General features: G+C 30.4%; 3 protein-coding genes across 3 annotated transcripts in view; 1 reads left to right on the forward strand and 2 right to left on the reverse strand.

Moving 5' to 3' along the window:
- Positions 1-16906, reverse strand: part of LOC119635119 (elongation of very long chain fatty acids protein-like) — a 79591-nt gene that overhangs the window by 37891 nt on the left and 24794 nt on the right. The window lies entirely within an intron of this gene.
- Positions 7081-9277, forward strand: LOC119634494 (elongation of very long chain fatty acids protein-like). Its single transcript, XM_038028707.1, has 5 exons — positions 7081-7141; positions 7204-7394; positions 7461-7535; positions 8606-8905; positions 8990-9277. The coding sequence occupies exons 1-5, from the start codon at positions 7081-7083 to the stop codon at positions 9275-9277; spliced, it is 915 nt and encodes a 304-aa protein (XP_037884635.1).
- LOC119634495 (elongation of very long chain fatty acids protein 7-like) lies at positions 12029-13449 on the reverse strand. Its single transcript, XM_038028708.1, has 4 exons — positions 13030-13449; positions 12773-12966; positions 12454-12697; positions 12029-12354 (listed from the first exon to the last, which is right to left on the reverse strand). The coding sequence occupies exons 1-4, from the start codon at positions 13085-13087 to the stop codon at positions 12029-12031; spliced, it is 822 nt and encodes a 273-aa protein (XP_037884636.1). The 5' UTR covers positions 13088-13449.

The raw sequence follows: 16906 nt of genomic DNA on the forward strand, positions 1-16906 counted from the left end.
TATACGCGGAAATCAAAATCATTTAAATGAAAGTTACGTAAATAATATTAAGTGCAACGGAAAGTAGATTCAATTTAGAATAACAGAGTCAGAGTACGTTTGGCTACGTTTAGGCTGAAGGTGCATATATTTATCAATAAAAATGATGTCCAAAAATCTGGAATAATTTGCATAAATTTTAAAAGAAAAAAAATCCGTTATGTATTACTTTATATAGTCTGTTTTTTTAATGACCAATCATTCAGGAGACGTCTTCATGGTCAAAAAGAACAAGAAGAAGAACTGAAGAAAGAGAAAGGTATAAAAAGGTGACCGCAGCCTAGTAGACCTGTATGCCCAATCGATAAATGTTATGCTTTTGCCGACTGAACATTGACTATAGCCACGACCAAAGTAAACTCTACGCGTGGCGCTCAGATTTCGAGCCGTGAGTATTGACGATCGCGGTTTTTGGCTGATCGGCTATTCTTGCTGCTTAAAATTTTACTTGCCTTTTGCTTGAAAGTATGTTTGTCGAACTGGCCAGGCTGGAGCTCTAATATCTTCAATTTCTAATCGATTGATATTATCTCCACGATAACAGCTCAAAATAATAATAGATTTTTGATAAATTTGAAGGAAATTTTCAAGTTCAAGTCGCATATTTACTTTACAAAGCATATGACAATAATATTGGAGTTAGCTATGCATTAAAATGTATAAAAAAAATTTTGTACAACAACGAAAAAACCTCTACCTAATCAAGTTATTATTTTAGAGATATTTCAGGTAAAGACATCATTGAAAGTATTTTCATATTTAGATGTTCATCAAATAGTGTATGAATTAATATGAAAAATATTCAAAAAAATCTCTTTTCGTTGTTATTGTATTTCAAATTGCAAAGTCAAGTTCAATGTTAGTCTCTGTATGTAATGCTAAAAAAAGCCATTTATATTAAATTTATCATTCAGTTAGCTACAATCGAAAAACCAACATCGCAGAGTTTTCCGCTATTCGAAAAAATTGATTTGTGGACATCTCTCTGCTGCTGTTTTGCTTAGTGATACATGCACGACGGAGCTAAGGAATTATAAGAATATATTGACGAGAGATTAAAATCTTCTAAAAATATTCGTAATAATAAAAGTCGATAATATTAATTTTCCTAAATAGTTATTAGATCATAATAGCTATCGGATGGTTATCTAGAATTCGTGTTAATTTATTATAATTTAATTGTTTCCTAAATAAAAAAGAAAGATAACAAAAGCAAAAAAAAAATAAAAAAATAAATATAGTTTACAAATTAAAATGAAGACTTTAACAAATAAAACAAGTGAGAAAGTTAATATTTGCCTTAAGGCCAATTCTTGATGCAATCTCCTAACCAATATAGTGAAATTCCAAAATATAATTAAGCAAAAAATAATAATGAATTGCAAAATCTTCTGCTAAATGTGGGGGAGTAAGTTAATGCGATTAGTTCCGTATTTTCAGTGACCTTTGAAATTGTTAGTACCATCGCTATCGGTATCTCTTATAGATTATAAGCCACAGCATGCGACCTCTTAAGCGTAATTTACACCCCTTTCTTACACTTGATATTTAGCCTACTCTAAGTCAACTCGCCCACAACACGATTAAATCGTACAATGCTGTTATCGTGTTATAGGAAATTGAAAATTAATTCAAGTCAGAAAATGCGTTATAGGGAAAGGGGCGTCAAGAGGTGCATACATTTAAGACAAATCAGCTTAAGTTATACCGCATTATATGGACATCATAGGCTCGTCTTATGAAAAGTGCCTTTTGTGAAATTCATTATCAATACGAATGAATCCCAATAATTAGCCCGGTAAGAATTAATCGCTTTATAGAAGACTTGACTGTAACGGTTTATACCGAAGAAATCTGATAAAATCATGATAAAAAAAAAAAACTAAAAACAGTTAAATAAAATACTATTATACGAACTTTACAACCATTATGTAAGGAGAAGAGGGTAAATAAGGGAGTGTAATAGTTTTTCATGTCATTGCTACCAGATTTTAAGGATCGATTAACCTAAACGAACGTTCGTTCTTACGCAATAATTTCTCGGGGTGTAAAACAAAACTTGGGTTCATAGGTTAGGTCCATAGAAGAAAACTGCTAGGAACTGACATTAACCACAACTTATGCCCATACAACGTATGCACAATTATTTTCAAAAGTTGATCTCCACCCATTCAAAGAAGACGGCCACGCTTACGAAAAACTGTTCTAATATTTATGTATCTACTTGAAAAGTTGGGTATCTAAGATTCGTTGCAAAGATTCATTTAATTTTTTTGCTTTGTTTTTTTTTACATATATATGTTAGAGCATCATTATAATTTTAATTCAAGTTTATTTCTAATAATAATTACCTTTAAGAAGAGGTGGAGACATAAAAACAAGAACATACATGATCAAATACCATAGACTTAATTATGTGCCCCTACGTTGTCTTAATATTGATTGGGAAAGAAGAAGCTCGCGGTTAATTTGAGTACGATTGCGTATACTTAGTGAAGTAGATTTCCGTTTAACAATTCAGTTGACGTTCGGGTCACTTTGAAAACGGTTGTATTTGAATATTAAAGTTATATAATTGCAAATCAATAATTGTTATCATAATAATTTTGAAGTGAAAGGTGAGGTGAATTGGTGTATGGGAAAAGATATATATTTTTTTTGCTATTGAGTTTTTTTTTTTTTTTTTTTTTTTTTTTTTTTTTTTTTAAAATTTTAGTTAAAAAAAAATAAAAAAAATATGTTTAAATTTATTTAAAAATAAATTTTAAATAAATTTTTTTATGTGTGCTTGAATTGGCTTAAACGAGCTTAACAAAAATATACTAAACTGTTTACAACTGAAATGATTGGCAATGATAAAAGAAAATGTCGATAATCAAATATTTTATAATACGGGTCAGGTCTCTATTCATTTTGTCTGCTTGTCTAAAGGAGTATTTTACACAATACATATTAAATACGATACTGTACGAAACGATAACATTGAACAGAGTGTTCAAAAATTTTCTGCTCAATTATAGTCTGCATTGTGTCGAGACAAACACTTTAGAGATTTTAGAAAATTACATGCATTTTGGATCAATGGAAGATTTTGAGTTGGCTTTCGGTTTCCCGTCTTCAAAGAAAATTCTGAAAAACATAGTCATTAGAGGAACGTGGGTGGATCTTTATGGTGGGATTTCTCAAATTAAAATATCAAGAGATTTTTGTCAATGCATTGAGAAAAATTTTGGTATAAATGTTATATCATTACTAACGTAAACCATAAAATAATATCTGAACCAAAGATCGTAAAGCTCTTGTTTATCTATGTTCCCGCCATTAAAATTATATATCAACGTTGGTTTATCAATTTTCTACTTATAGGCCGATGTTTTTCATCGTCAATTATCTTTTCGTCTTTATTTTTTCGTCTTACATCTCTTTGATAATGAAACAAATCAGCCTATCGACGGGTTTAGTGTGATCACAGTAGCGAAAATAGCGGATATGTTCTGTTCATGCAAAACGTACTAAGGTGGTAGACTAGTTTTTTTTTTTTTTTGCTTAATAGATGCCTTAAACCTTCTGGAGTACGTCAAAAAAAAATTTCATTACACGTAAAAAATTGTTCGCTTGAAAATTTGGAGTTTTTCGTAACCAAGCCAAAAAGACCTACGAAATTTTAGTTTCATATCTTACCTGCTTACCTGCTTACCTACTGATTGTTAGTTCTTTTCTTTAGAAAGTATTTTTATTGATTTAAAATCTCTTGCGCACACAAATACGGTAATTGTGTGAAATTTTAATGACTGTGTGACTAGTATTCTGGAAATTAGTAAAGGTTTGGTGATGAATATTGATACCCTGCAGATAGATTGTAGGATGAAAATTACGAGAAAAGAAAAAAAGAAGGAATACTTTTATGTTACTACAATCGCACTACTACTAATAGAAAAAATTAATCAAAAGTTTGTTGTGATAATGAAACATACGTATAACACATGTCAAAACTTTAAACGTCTTTGCATCGAAAAACAGTTTTTAATTTCGGCAAGCAGCATAACTCAAACAATTTTAATTTCTTTAACTTACTGCTTTCAATAGTAATTATACCGTGAGAGTTTTCTATGATTGGTAGATTTAAATAAATTATATATCGGGATATATGGTTTATCAAGCGATTTATCTATCCTTAGTTGATATTTTTTCAAAAATCGTATCATTCGCAATCTGCTCCCTTCATCAACTTGTAACATCAGCAAATATTTGCAATGTTTTTTATAAAACATATATAACAGCTAACACATTACTCAGTGGACACACAGATATTGAACAACTATTGGTAGATTCACATCCTCTTTAGATAGCTTCAACCTTCAAAGCAAAACATATATTAAAATTTCATGACTTTCAGTCTATTAAGTAATGTTTTCGGCGCTACACAAGAAATTCCGCTTTTTTCATTGTCTCACTATAACCAAACTAGCGTGGATTCGTCAGTTGTGCCGGCATTTGTATGTCAACCTAAGAACTAATTGAGTAATGTGTTATATATGTGTGTCTGCATATACATGGCTTCTTTTCTTATTCTCTTGAGCAATTCTAACTCCATAAGAGCTAGTCGTTAAGCATTTTTACCATAGATCAATTCATTTTACATTTTTGCTAATTTCCTAATGATAAGTTAAAGTCAGTAGATCGGGATTATGTCAAGAAAAAATGAATTTCACTTCCATTCGTTGTTGTATGTTTGGTTGTTGTTTTTGCCATCTTTGAATTTTGAATAAATATTGAAGCGGAAGTTATTTGATTGTCCTTTAAAAATGTCTTTATATGATATAAACAAGCGTAGCATACTTTTCATTACCACAACCCACGAGAAAGGAAGACAAAAACTATTTCCGTTAATAACATTAAGCAAAGCGTTACGCAATTTTTTAGATTTGTTTCTTATTAAGAAATATATATATTTTTTTTGTTGTTGTTTCATTTTTACCTTAATTAGAGGAGTTAGCCAATCATAACAACAAAAAGAAAAAAAAAATCAGAAAAACTGAGAGATGAGACCATAACTTAATTCTAAGTCATATCTAATAATTAACGAGTTGTACACATGTGTGTATGTATGTATAAGCGAATTTTTCAGCTGACAAGGTTAATACAAATTAAATGAATTAACATTGCATGTTATGTATGAGTATAAACATTCATTCGGATTTATCTACCGGCGTATTATGTAAGCATTTTTCTTCTTTTTTTTTTTTTGCATTAATTTATGCTTTTTTAAAAATTTTTTGCTTAAAAACACATTAAAGAATCGTTATGTGCGTTATTTGTTTATTTGAAAAAATTAGAAAAAAGTACAAACATAGTCACTGATTAAATATGTATGTATATATGAATATACCGAACATGTCCGCAAAGTGTTTTTAGTTCGTTGACCAAGAGTCATAAAAATTAATATAAACAAATAATGCAAGAAACGAACAAAAAAAAAAAATTTTTTTTTTTTTTTTTTTTTTGTAAAATTTCCTTCAAAGCATTGACTTTGCATTTGTGTAATATGGATATGTCCACCTCATGGTATGTGTTTTCTATTGAACTAAGGCAAAAGGTCAAGTTAAAGAGAAGTAGAGAAGATATGCGTATAGTTATCATGTATGACGGGTAGATAATAAATTTTCTTAGTCTTACGACTTATAATTTTAAGTTGATATTTTAGATAAGATAAAATTAAGATTTCTGAAGGCCTCTTACGCCTCTTGGTCTGTTAGGGGCAATATAACTTAATTTTTATTTAATATTTAATAACATTCGTTTAAAGTTTTAGGACTTAAAGTTTAAAAGTGCGGAAAAATGTTTCGATATCCATCAAGGAAAGGAAAAGAAGTTTTTCTTAATTGTGCTCGATATTGGATCATTTTCTCGTTGAATTTGCAAAAAGCCTTGATATACCTTATAAAGGCAAGATTAAAAAATTAATTTAAAATCAAGTTTCCGGTGCTCCAGTTGGTATTGGACGCCTAATGTTATTTGCTGAAATAGATGGACAAACACGCCAGCCAAGCTAGTCACACTATTCAATAGTTTTTGGACGTTTCACACCGTTGCCACTTGCATTGTGTAGGTTGCTTACAAAGCCAATCGAAATTAAATTAATGTCTCTTGTGCTAGGATTCAAAGCCGGCTATGAGCCGACTTTTTAAATGCTTTTCTTGTCTATTAGTCCGTGAATTAGTACAGCTTTCTTACTCGCTATAGGCATAGGCATATAATAGATCATATCATATATCATATACCCTGTTATATCATATTTTCTATTAGCACTTATATTGTTTTAGGCGCGTGTGTCGTCTATCTGCATGTTTTCTTCCTTCGTTTGCCTACGTTATGATTACGATAAGAAGAGAGCTTAGCTTAAAAAAAAATATAAATTTTTTTGTAAAATTTTTTCTTATCAATGCCTGATCGATCCGTTTACAAAAGTACAAAACTATATAGTTTTACAACTTTTTCGTTTTTTTCTTTCGCTTCACGCTTAATAACATGTTCATGTGTGCACTGAATCGGGTTAAGGATACGCTCAAAAGCGAAATATGTAAATATAGCTTTTTAGCTCGTACCTAGAAAGTGATAAAAATATCCTCTAGAATATATACGACATATGATATGAGATCGAAATATTAAGATAATGAATCTTTGCTCTTTCTTGCATAAACAAAAAGTAAATATTTAAAGGAAAGCGTAAAGTTGAACGTAAATGGTTTTCTGAGATTAAGTTTCTCCATTATACTTACTCCTAGAGAGCATGTTGAGCATAACTAATTTATTATGAACTCAATGTTTAACTTATTTTCATCGACTTTTCGGCCATATATTCGTGTAAGCGATCGAAAAATGGCTTTCGCTATCACCTTAGCCTAAGTAATTGCGGGTATAACGTAGTCATACGCAAGTGATATATTTCTATTTATTCTTTCTAAAAATTAATACAATTGTAGATTATCTCTTTTTATCGCAGGTTTATTTGAAAGTTGGAAAGCTTTTCTTGCCCGAAAAATGTCTATCGAAAATGCTACAGAAACTGGTATATGGGATTTTCTATTTACAGAGTTAGCTGGTAAGTACAAATACGCCTGAAATTAAATATTAATTTTATATTGAATTTTTAACGATTCACAGATAAACGGACAAATGATTGGTTTTTAATAAAATCGCCGTTACCCCTATGCGCTATAATGCTGTGCTATTTATATTTTGTTTTATCATGGGGTCCAAGAATAATGCGTGACCGTAAACCTTTTAGATTGGAGAAAATCTTAATTGTCTATAATGCATTACAGGTGGCTGTAAGTGTATGGCTGGTCTATGAGGTGAGAAGAAGAAACATTAGGTTTCGTCTTTCATGCAGCAAAGTAATTCATTGCAATTTATTCCAGTATTGTGCGATATGGCGGCATTGCAATTGGCGTTGTCAACCCGTTGATTATTCTACAAGTTATAAATTTTATCGAGTATGCAATTGTACAGTTAGAACTGAGAAAATTTTTTTTTGTTGTTTACTTTTTTTTAAATCCTGTATCACACAGAATAAGTGAAGTTTCCGTCAATGTATGTGTATACAACAGAAGGAGCTAAGATTGGGGTAGTTTTAAGAATCGATTTAAGCTTGTCAGGCATCTGTTTGTCCGATAATTCTACATAGACTTCATGTTAAACTTGTTTGATGCAATTTTTTTTTTTGGTTTTAATATCAGCAATCACTCATGGGATGTCCCCTAAATATGCAAGGAAGTGTGGAAAGAGGAAGAGATATTTGGACGAGATTATGCGAACACTCACCCACATAGGCACACACTCTAACGTTACCTTATTAAAAAAGAGATAGATCGGACCACTTTTACGACCACCATCCCCTGCTGATCTTATTTGAAAAATACCGTTGCATGAAAAAAACGTACAATTTTGAAAATTTCTTAACAAAAATCGCCGAGTAACAATAGTTTGATCGGATAAGTCAAATTTTTCAATTGTGTCTCGTATGTACGTACATTTGTACGAAACGTAAGCCGTTGTATGGCAAGAAAGTCTAACTATCAATGGAATATGGTTCGTTATGATACTTTGGTATAAAAATTAGCTATAACAAATTTAGACCACAGTAGTCTATTCTTGAAAGTCCGCTCTACATAAGGACTCCAATGAAAAGTAAGCCTTTATATTATGCTAAACCTAACAACTGATTATTGATGAAAGCGACAAAGAACAATAAAGTTCTTGATAAGAAAATTAATTTTATTAAATTTCCAAAACGACAAGTTTTGTTTCGAGCATCCTAGATCTTTGACAAACAAAGTAGTTTTGTTAAATTTGGACCATGTTTCTTCACATTGTAAGCTAATCCAGATAAAAGAGCTCACATGAAAATGATTCTTTTACATGGAAAGAAGATACAATTTGTTGTATGGTGTTGTACGGAAATTAATGAAGAATTCTGTTAGGCGCTGTAGTCTAGGATATTGAATAATGGTGCATATCAAACTACAATTTTTTTTTTATTCTTTTTTTTAATTAAAAATTTTAGGAAGCCCGTGTTGGTTATGTTTATTTTTTGGCAAAGATAAGCGAACTACTGGATACCGTTTTCTTTGTGTTGCGTAAGAATGAACGACAAATTACTTTCTTACACGTTTATCATCATACCGTGATGCCTGTAATATCTTATGGAGCACTTAAATATTATCCTGGCGGTCATGGAATGTTCATTGGTTGGATCAATTCATTCGTTCATATTGTTATGTATTGTTATTATTTACTTTCATCGTTTGGACCTAAAATGCAAAAATATTTATGGTGGAAAAAATATATAACAAATCTACAAATGGTAAAGTTAATCAAAAAAAAAAAAAAAAAAAAAAAACAACAACAACAAAAAAAAACCGTTTTCTTTAATTTCTTTTTCTTACAGATACAATTTGGTATCGTTTTCTTACATCAGACTCAATTATTGTATAACGATTGTGATTTTCCGCGCTGGTCGGCCGCCTTCACTTTGCCCAATGCTGTATTCTTCTACTTTCTATTCAATAATTTCTATCAACAATCGTACAGTAACAGAAAGAATAAAAACGACAAATTGAAGACAGAAGAGCAACATTCATCGACCATAATGGATAAATACGAGAACAATAATGAAAAGTGCCAGCAAAATTCAAATGATACTGCAATTGTATTATATAATAAGAAAGTATCGTAGAAATTAAGCGATTGTTTCATATTTTTAAAGTCTAACCCATAATGTATACGCATGTTAATCCTCTTGGAACTAATTATACACATTTTTTATTGTTGAAATATTTTGCTGTATTTGTTTACTTCATTCACATTTTAGCACGAATTAATTCATTCGTGTCTTGAGTTGCCATTAAAGGTCTTTATTAATTACATTTATTGCTGAAAAAATTGTTATTTCCCTCCAGGCGCATTTTCTTGAAGAGAAAAGGAGAAAACAACAGACCTCGATGAGAATCTTTAAACCCTACTACCTTAAATCAAAATATAACCAAAAAAAAAAAAACATTATAATCGGGCAAGGCTGATCCCTGCACACACTACGCAAGCGATTCTTCCGCTTAAGCAATTCTTCCGCTTAAGCAATTCTTCCGCTTAAGCAATTCTTCCGCTTAAGCAATTCTTACTTTTTTTCGTAACAAAATAGCAAAAATTATACCTCCAAAAATTAACCAAAAATTATACCTCATTTCTTCTAATTAAAAGCGCGCTTTACCTTTATATGCCCAGGAGATTAAAACGGGAATCGTCGTGGTCTAAATTTTACATAATTAAATTCCTTATCAATGGTATTGTTATTGTTTAACTATTTTCGTCATATGTTATCAAAAATTAGGCAAATATATATATATGTATAGAGGAATGGGGTTCAAAAAATATACTTATATGATCTAAATGGAGCATAGTTCATTTTTATGTCAAGATAGCATTACGGACCAATTTTCATTGCAAAATTTATAAAGTAGACGTTTCTTGGGTACAAAGGTGGGGTGCAAAAAATGGACTGTCTCTGTGATCCAAAAACTGCCATATTTAATTGCTATATCAAGTTACAATTATAGATCGATTTTCTCCCAAGAAATGACTTTTGAAAGTTTAGAGGTTTCGAACAATAGTCTTATGTAATCCAAATTTTGAATATCAAACTACTACAATAATCAATGATTTTCTTTAAGAAATTTTGAAAATTGAAATTGATTTTTTTCCATATAAGGATTTTTCTAAAAGTGTAGGAGAGTGATCTTAAAAGTACAGATTTAATATTTCAAATATATGCTCGTTTTCGCATTATTAGTTGCTCTCACTTCTCGTCATCTGTTCTTTAGTAGCCCTTGTTTTTTGTAAAATATTTCAATTTCCAAGTCAAGTTTTTTAATTATTGATCGCTCTGATCGCTTTGAGCATTCTATTTTCTTATTCTTTTCCAAAGCATTCACCCTGTCCCACGCTTATGTAATAAGAACTTTGAAATAAATTTTGTGTCGCTATGCGTAATAGTGCAGATATGTGAACACTGCCAGTAGAGGCAGAGGAACAACCTTTGGAACTTCACAGAAGGGCAAGGTGTTGACGAAATTAGCGAATCCATTGTGAATGAATGAATATTAGAATGATTATTATTGCTTATCAGAGTAACTCATTACTAATTATATTTTATTTGTATAAAAACATTTTATTTTCTTTCACTTTGTGGTGTTCTGAGAGACATGAACAGTGTCAATAAAAAATGTACTATGAATTTCGCATTCATCGTACACATATATAAACTGATCGTCATTAAGTCGAAAAGAATAATTTGCTCGCTTTAATTACGAGACATTCGTTGGACTAAGCCATATACTTATATATTTATTAAGGCGAGCTTGTCTTTTTTTTGTAATTAGTTCTAATTATTCAGTCAGATTGATTCAAAGTAAAAGAATTTCATTTCAATTAAATTGTTTTTTACAATTTGTGCAAATTTTTGCTAATCATTCGAATAACAAAATAAAGCCACAAAAATGAAGCTATCGATTTTAAATTAGGTAAAAACATTGGCAGGTTGTTATTGAAAATGAGCCAAATCGGTTAAACGATATGCCCAGAGTATCACAGTAAAGTGAGAACATCTCTATTTTTGGCTTATTAGCGCGTAAATGTACAAGAATGTATATTCTATGGGCGTGGCTATAGTACCTGTGCACAAATGGCAAATGTTAATCACATCTACCCAGTGCTATAGTGTATCAAATTTTATTTTTTTTTTTTTTTTTCACTATCTCTATAGGGCGCAGTAATCAAATTCGAAAACACAAATTCGGAATGCACCTAAACATGTCCGCCAATACATTTGCTCATCTGATTGCCTGCGCGACTGTGCAGTATTTATGGCAAACGCCATTCCATTAGCGAAGATATAATTGATATCGCGCATAAATTTGCAAAAGAATTTAAAAGTGACCTAAACTATTCAAAGGACACGCCTGCGACAACGCTCACACGCCTATACGATAAAGAAATTTTCCTTTGAAAATGGAAAAAAATCAGTCGTGCTATAGAGCAGGAGAATTTAGGATAACAGTGATGCGTATAAAAGATTCGGTTACGATCGAATATAATTTTCTTAGTTGTTATAATGTGCTTGCCGCTAATTATCAAATGAGTATATATCGCGAATGTTCTTATGCTAATGAAGAAATTTTACAAAATTTTTAATGAGTTAATCAAACATTTAGTTACTATAGGAGGTTTGGCTAATTCAAGAACATACGAAATCATATAGTTTTTAAAGAATTTATCATATATACGCTCTATTTAGGCATAATAAGTACTCGACTGGCCTTTTTATGCAATAAAATATTTCCTTACTTTCGATATTAAAAGAAACCAGAAACCAATCAGGGATTAGTCAATATTTGCTTCTAATGATTTATTTATTACTTGTTTTGCATTAAAGTTAATTCAGTTTATTACTTTTTTCGGTAGAATCATCTTTTTTCGTATAAGCTTTACGATAGAAATTAGTAAAGAGTAAGAGAAAGACACTGGCATTTAATATTATACCCATCTTCATCGCTAAAGATACTCCGCATCCTTTCATAGCTATTATCGCCATATATAGTAGAACTAAGGCGAACTGACCCATTTGCATTTTTGTTATATATTTCTTCCACCATAAGTATCTTTGATATTGAGGACCCATCGCCGCCACTAGATAGTAGAAATACATTAAAATGTGAATCCCATTATTTAGTACATAGCCAAAGCCAAATTCTTCCGACACTGAAACAGTAAAGCATTTAATAAAAAAAAAAAAAAAAAAAAAAAAAAAAAACAGCTATCAAACTTTATGAAAGGATAATGAAAATCAAGATCACTTACAATCGGCATATTTTAATAGTGACCACGCTGACACCACCATAATGGTATGATGATAAACATGCAAAAAAGTAACTTGACTTTGTTTCTTACGTAATACAATAAATATCGTATCGAGCAAATCCAATATTTTATTAATCATATAATACCAAGCACATTCCGATAGATATAAGATTTCATCATTCGTGCGTTCCACTTTACAAGAACTACTAAATAAATTCCCAATAATATATACTTTTCTGTAAGTCTATCAACGATATAAAAAAAATAGTATTAATTGAAAAGTTGCCGTCATATGATTTTTAATTTTATACAAACATACAAGACTGACTATCATGAAGATATTAAAAAAGATTTGAATTATATTATAAACTTGCAATATTCGTCTAAGAGCAAATGCTTTACGATTTTCCATTAGCAGTGGACCAATAAACAAAATAAATGTCAGGTACGTAAATAATAAAATTGATATAGGTGCTGGCGAAGACATCAGCGGCCATTCATCCAATCTGCTATCTATACGCGATGACACAGAATTAATGATATTTATTTTTCATTTGAATTTTTCTCCTCCTTTACCTCTACTTTTATATATTATTGTTACAAGATTAGTTAAACTATTTTCCATTTTTTCCATCGATTTAAGTTTCCTTTTAACTTCGACAATATCTCGTTGAAATTAAATTTATTAAAATAAATGTTTCCTTATATATATATATATAATATTAAATTAAAAGTTGTTCACGAATTAGATGAAACGAATGCTTTTTGTTCTAACTTCAGCTCGTGAAATATTGTTAAAAGCGTAGAGTTTTTATTTTAATTCCCAAATTTTCATAGAATTTTTCACGGAAAATAATTGCGCTTTTATATGTGTTGATTAACTTCACACTTGTTGTTGTACATTCTTGTAGTCCTTTTTTAAAAAAATTTGCTTCTTTTTTTTCCCGGTAATTTTGAAATGTCTTTCAGTGAACCTTTTTAAGAGTACTGTACAACTACGTTTTCACGTTTACAAATTTATATTAAAAGAACTAATGAACCGTTCAAAATAAATTCAATGTAAAACCAAATTTTTCTTTTTTTTAATTTACTTACACATATTTGTAGAATTAATTTGTGTAATTAAATTTTTATGAAAAGTACAGGTAAACACCATGTCAAACGAAGAGACAAAACAATCGAACATTTCTATGATTACATTGTAATGGAGAAAGTGTTTATTCTTTTTATGCGGACTTTTTAAAAGGTCTCGCTCAATATCTTATACACATTTTACATTCATTAGCAAATGTTTTTCGCGAAAAGGCAGAATTATGCACTGCGATAAGCCAAGCGGATACGATAAGTGAGATTAATGGCTGAAAAATGATTTTTAGTTCAAAATTTCTATTATACCAGTGCAACTTTTTCTGGGCAATTTTTGTCGCATCATTTAATTTATTCGGAAAAGGACGTGAAAGGACCATTTCCGTTCATTTCAATGAAAAATTTGTCTAATCATTGATTGATTTTTTCTTTTTTTTTCATCCTTTCAGAAATGCTCTTCATTCATATTTCTGAGCCATGGTAGTATCGTTCTCAAATCTTTATCTGACCCTAACTCATATTATTTGCATCATCTATATGAAGAAAATTTCGTCTTCTAATGAGATTCTGTTGCAGCTAACCTTTTAAGTCATTGTTTTTGATGGACAAGAGAACTTCTTCTTGCATAAAATCCAATAAACTCTTAAAGCTTAAAATGATGGGCATATGCAAAAGGATTAAATATGAAATAAGAAAAAAAGATATCATTATATAGTATAAAAATTTCAAAACGTACGTCAAAGTTAAAACAAAAATAAATTTAATTCAAATAATAAAAAATTTATTAGAAATTATTTTTGTATGATCCGACTGAGCGGCCGAGTAGGCAAGAGTCTCGACTAGCAACTCAAACGTGGTTGTGGGTTCAAATCTCAAGTGCGGTAGAGTTTTTTAATAAATCCGAAAGCCTTAGATGCTAACGCTTTAAGACTTTAGTCTTAGAATTTATTCTCTGACTAAATTTATAACAATAATAATATTTCTATATGCATTATTTGAACCAAAGAAATAAAGTCTACAACTAAGATAGGATGAGCACTAGCAACTAACACTATTGGCCGTATATATTATTATATTATTGTTGTAGAAGGACTAGATGATTAGTGAAGTCATCTTAATAAAGTTGAACATTACTACGATAATATATGTATTTCAGGTACGTTCGAGATGTTCGTAGGGTTAGATGATCTGAACACGAATTTCGGAAAAGTTTCCGTGTTCATAGTTTTTATGTTTAATGGCAACATTTTGTCAATTATAATTTCTATAACTTTCCATCAAATACATTTCTGCTACGACTTAGGTCAATTATTTCAAAAATGTCCCTTTGGGAACTCTAAGGTTGTAAGGCTAAAAATTGTTTTAATTAACTTAAAAAAATAAGCATACTTTAGATCAGGATTATTCGTCTAAGTCCACATGATCCTTATGCTATTTCATAATAAAACTAAGTTAAGTTTTACTTTTGCAAAAGAAGACTTACACCATTTTCATTTGCGATTCAAGTTTGCGATTATGATTTACTTAGGAACCCTAAATTTAGCTTGAATTTAAAAAAAAAGGAAGCTTTAAAGGTCGAATGGAATAAATAAATAAATAAATCAGATACCTTTACATACGCTTACGTAAATTTAAAGAAGAAATCAAAGTTTATTTAACTATGCCTACAAACTACAAAGTTTATTATCAACCTTGAAATATGTTTAGAAATTTTATTAAAGAAATTTTGCACAGATAACAGCGAATCTTCGGTTCTTGATTTGCTGAATAAGAGCAGAAGAACAAGAAGAAATTTTATCAAACGAATTTTTCTTTTACTTTATTTAGTATGAACAGTGTGTTAATGAATTAATTTTAAGTATAGATGAAATACTTGATATGCCTTGATATTCATGGTAACGTAAAGTTTTTTTCAAAACAAGCAAGATAAAGAGTAGAGGGAAAAATGCTCATTCTAGCCTTTTTTTTGTTTAACTTACAGACTTCGATTTGAGAGGAATAGTTAAGATGAAAATCATGATCACACATTTACAACATTGTTGTTATGGGAGAGGAATTGTATTCTTTCCCCACCTTAAAATTTTGCAAATTTTTAAGCGACCATTGTTTCCAAAACTGTTATAATAGGTTTTAATTGGTTTCCTTTTGTGAGAGAGAGAGAGAGAGTTTTATTCTGCTTTAAAAGCCACCATCATGCTGTGCACTGTACGAGCAATGTCTCAATGAAAACTTTTATATGCAGCTTCGGCAATTCCTTGCGTTTCCTCTTGACCATTAATTTTGATATCTTCCTTAAGCTTTCATTTGGATTTTTGTGTACGTAGTGGGGGAACCCAATTTGTTGTAAATAATATCTAACACAATATTTACTTTAGTTACAGCCCCACACGATTAGTTGTGGGGAACCCTTCGTTTGATCATAAAATTTCTCAAAAAAAAAAATTTGTATTTCCTTTTATTTATCCATTTATTTGTTTATAGTTGAGCAAAGTCGACTTCACCTGTTTTTATCATAAAATATTGAAAAATATAAATTTCCGTCATGTGAAGGCTAACTTTAGGTGGCAAGCGATTCGGAAAGGAAACTCACGTAATAAATTTACATTTCAAATCGACATTTTTTGTTCCGATTTTCAATATAAAATAGCGCAGATGTGAGTGCTGAAACAGTCATTTGTGGAATTCTATCAACAAGCATTGATGAAATCGAATCAATTATTGAACGGAAGAGGAAGCGGATTTTTCAAAATGATGACATTGGATTTTGTATCGTAAAATCTGCTTCTTAGTAGCATTGAACGATAATTTGCTAACATCAGCCCTGTATTCACTTGTTTTACCTGACAATTCATTGACAACACCTGTGGATCCCTTCTGACGGACGGACTGACTGACTGATTGACTATCCCTTCGCCATGACATTCATATTTAGAAAGGTGGGGAAATTCTTGACGATAATAATTTGAATAAAATATTCCAAGTATTCTCTTCAAATAAGGGCTTTTTTTCTTAAAAAAAATTATTCTGCTCATTAAGCAGACATTATTGTATAAAGTGTATAAAATTGCGCATGTTTTCAGCATAATTTTACTGCATGTAAGTGATTTTATTAAAATAATTTGTTAGTATTAGTAGTTACATTCGATGGACTCAAACAGCGGTCACATACATATTCATAAGGGTGAGTTAGTAATGATTTCTTGTAAATTGCTTTATACGTCAACCAACATGTGCCAAAGCGCGAAAAATAAAAAAAAAAACAAACAAAATTTCATTGCAATTAAAAGCTTAAAATATTTAATTGAAGTTTTTTCATATCGCAATATTATAAGCGACAGCATATATCGGTTGTCTCGCTAAACAACCA

The sequence above is a fragment of the Glossina fuscipes genome, unplaced genomic scaffold, assembly GCF_014805625.2.
Source record: "Glossina fuscipes isolate IAEA_lab_2018 unplaced genomic scaffold, Yale_Gfus_2 3, whole genome shotgun sequence".
Taxonomy (NCBI): Eukaryota; Metazoa; Arthropoda; class Insecta; order Diptera; family Glossinidae; genus Glossina; species Glossina fuscipes.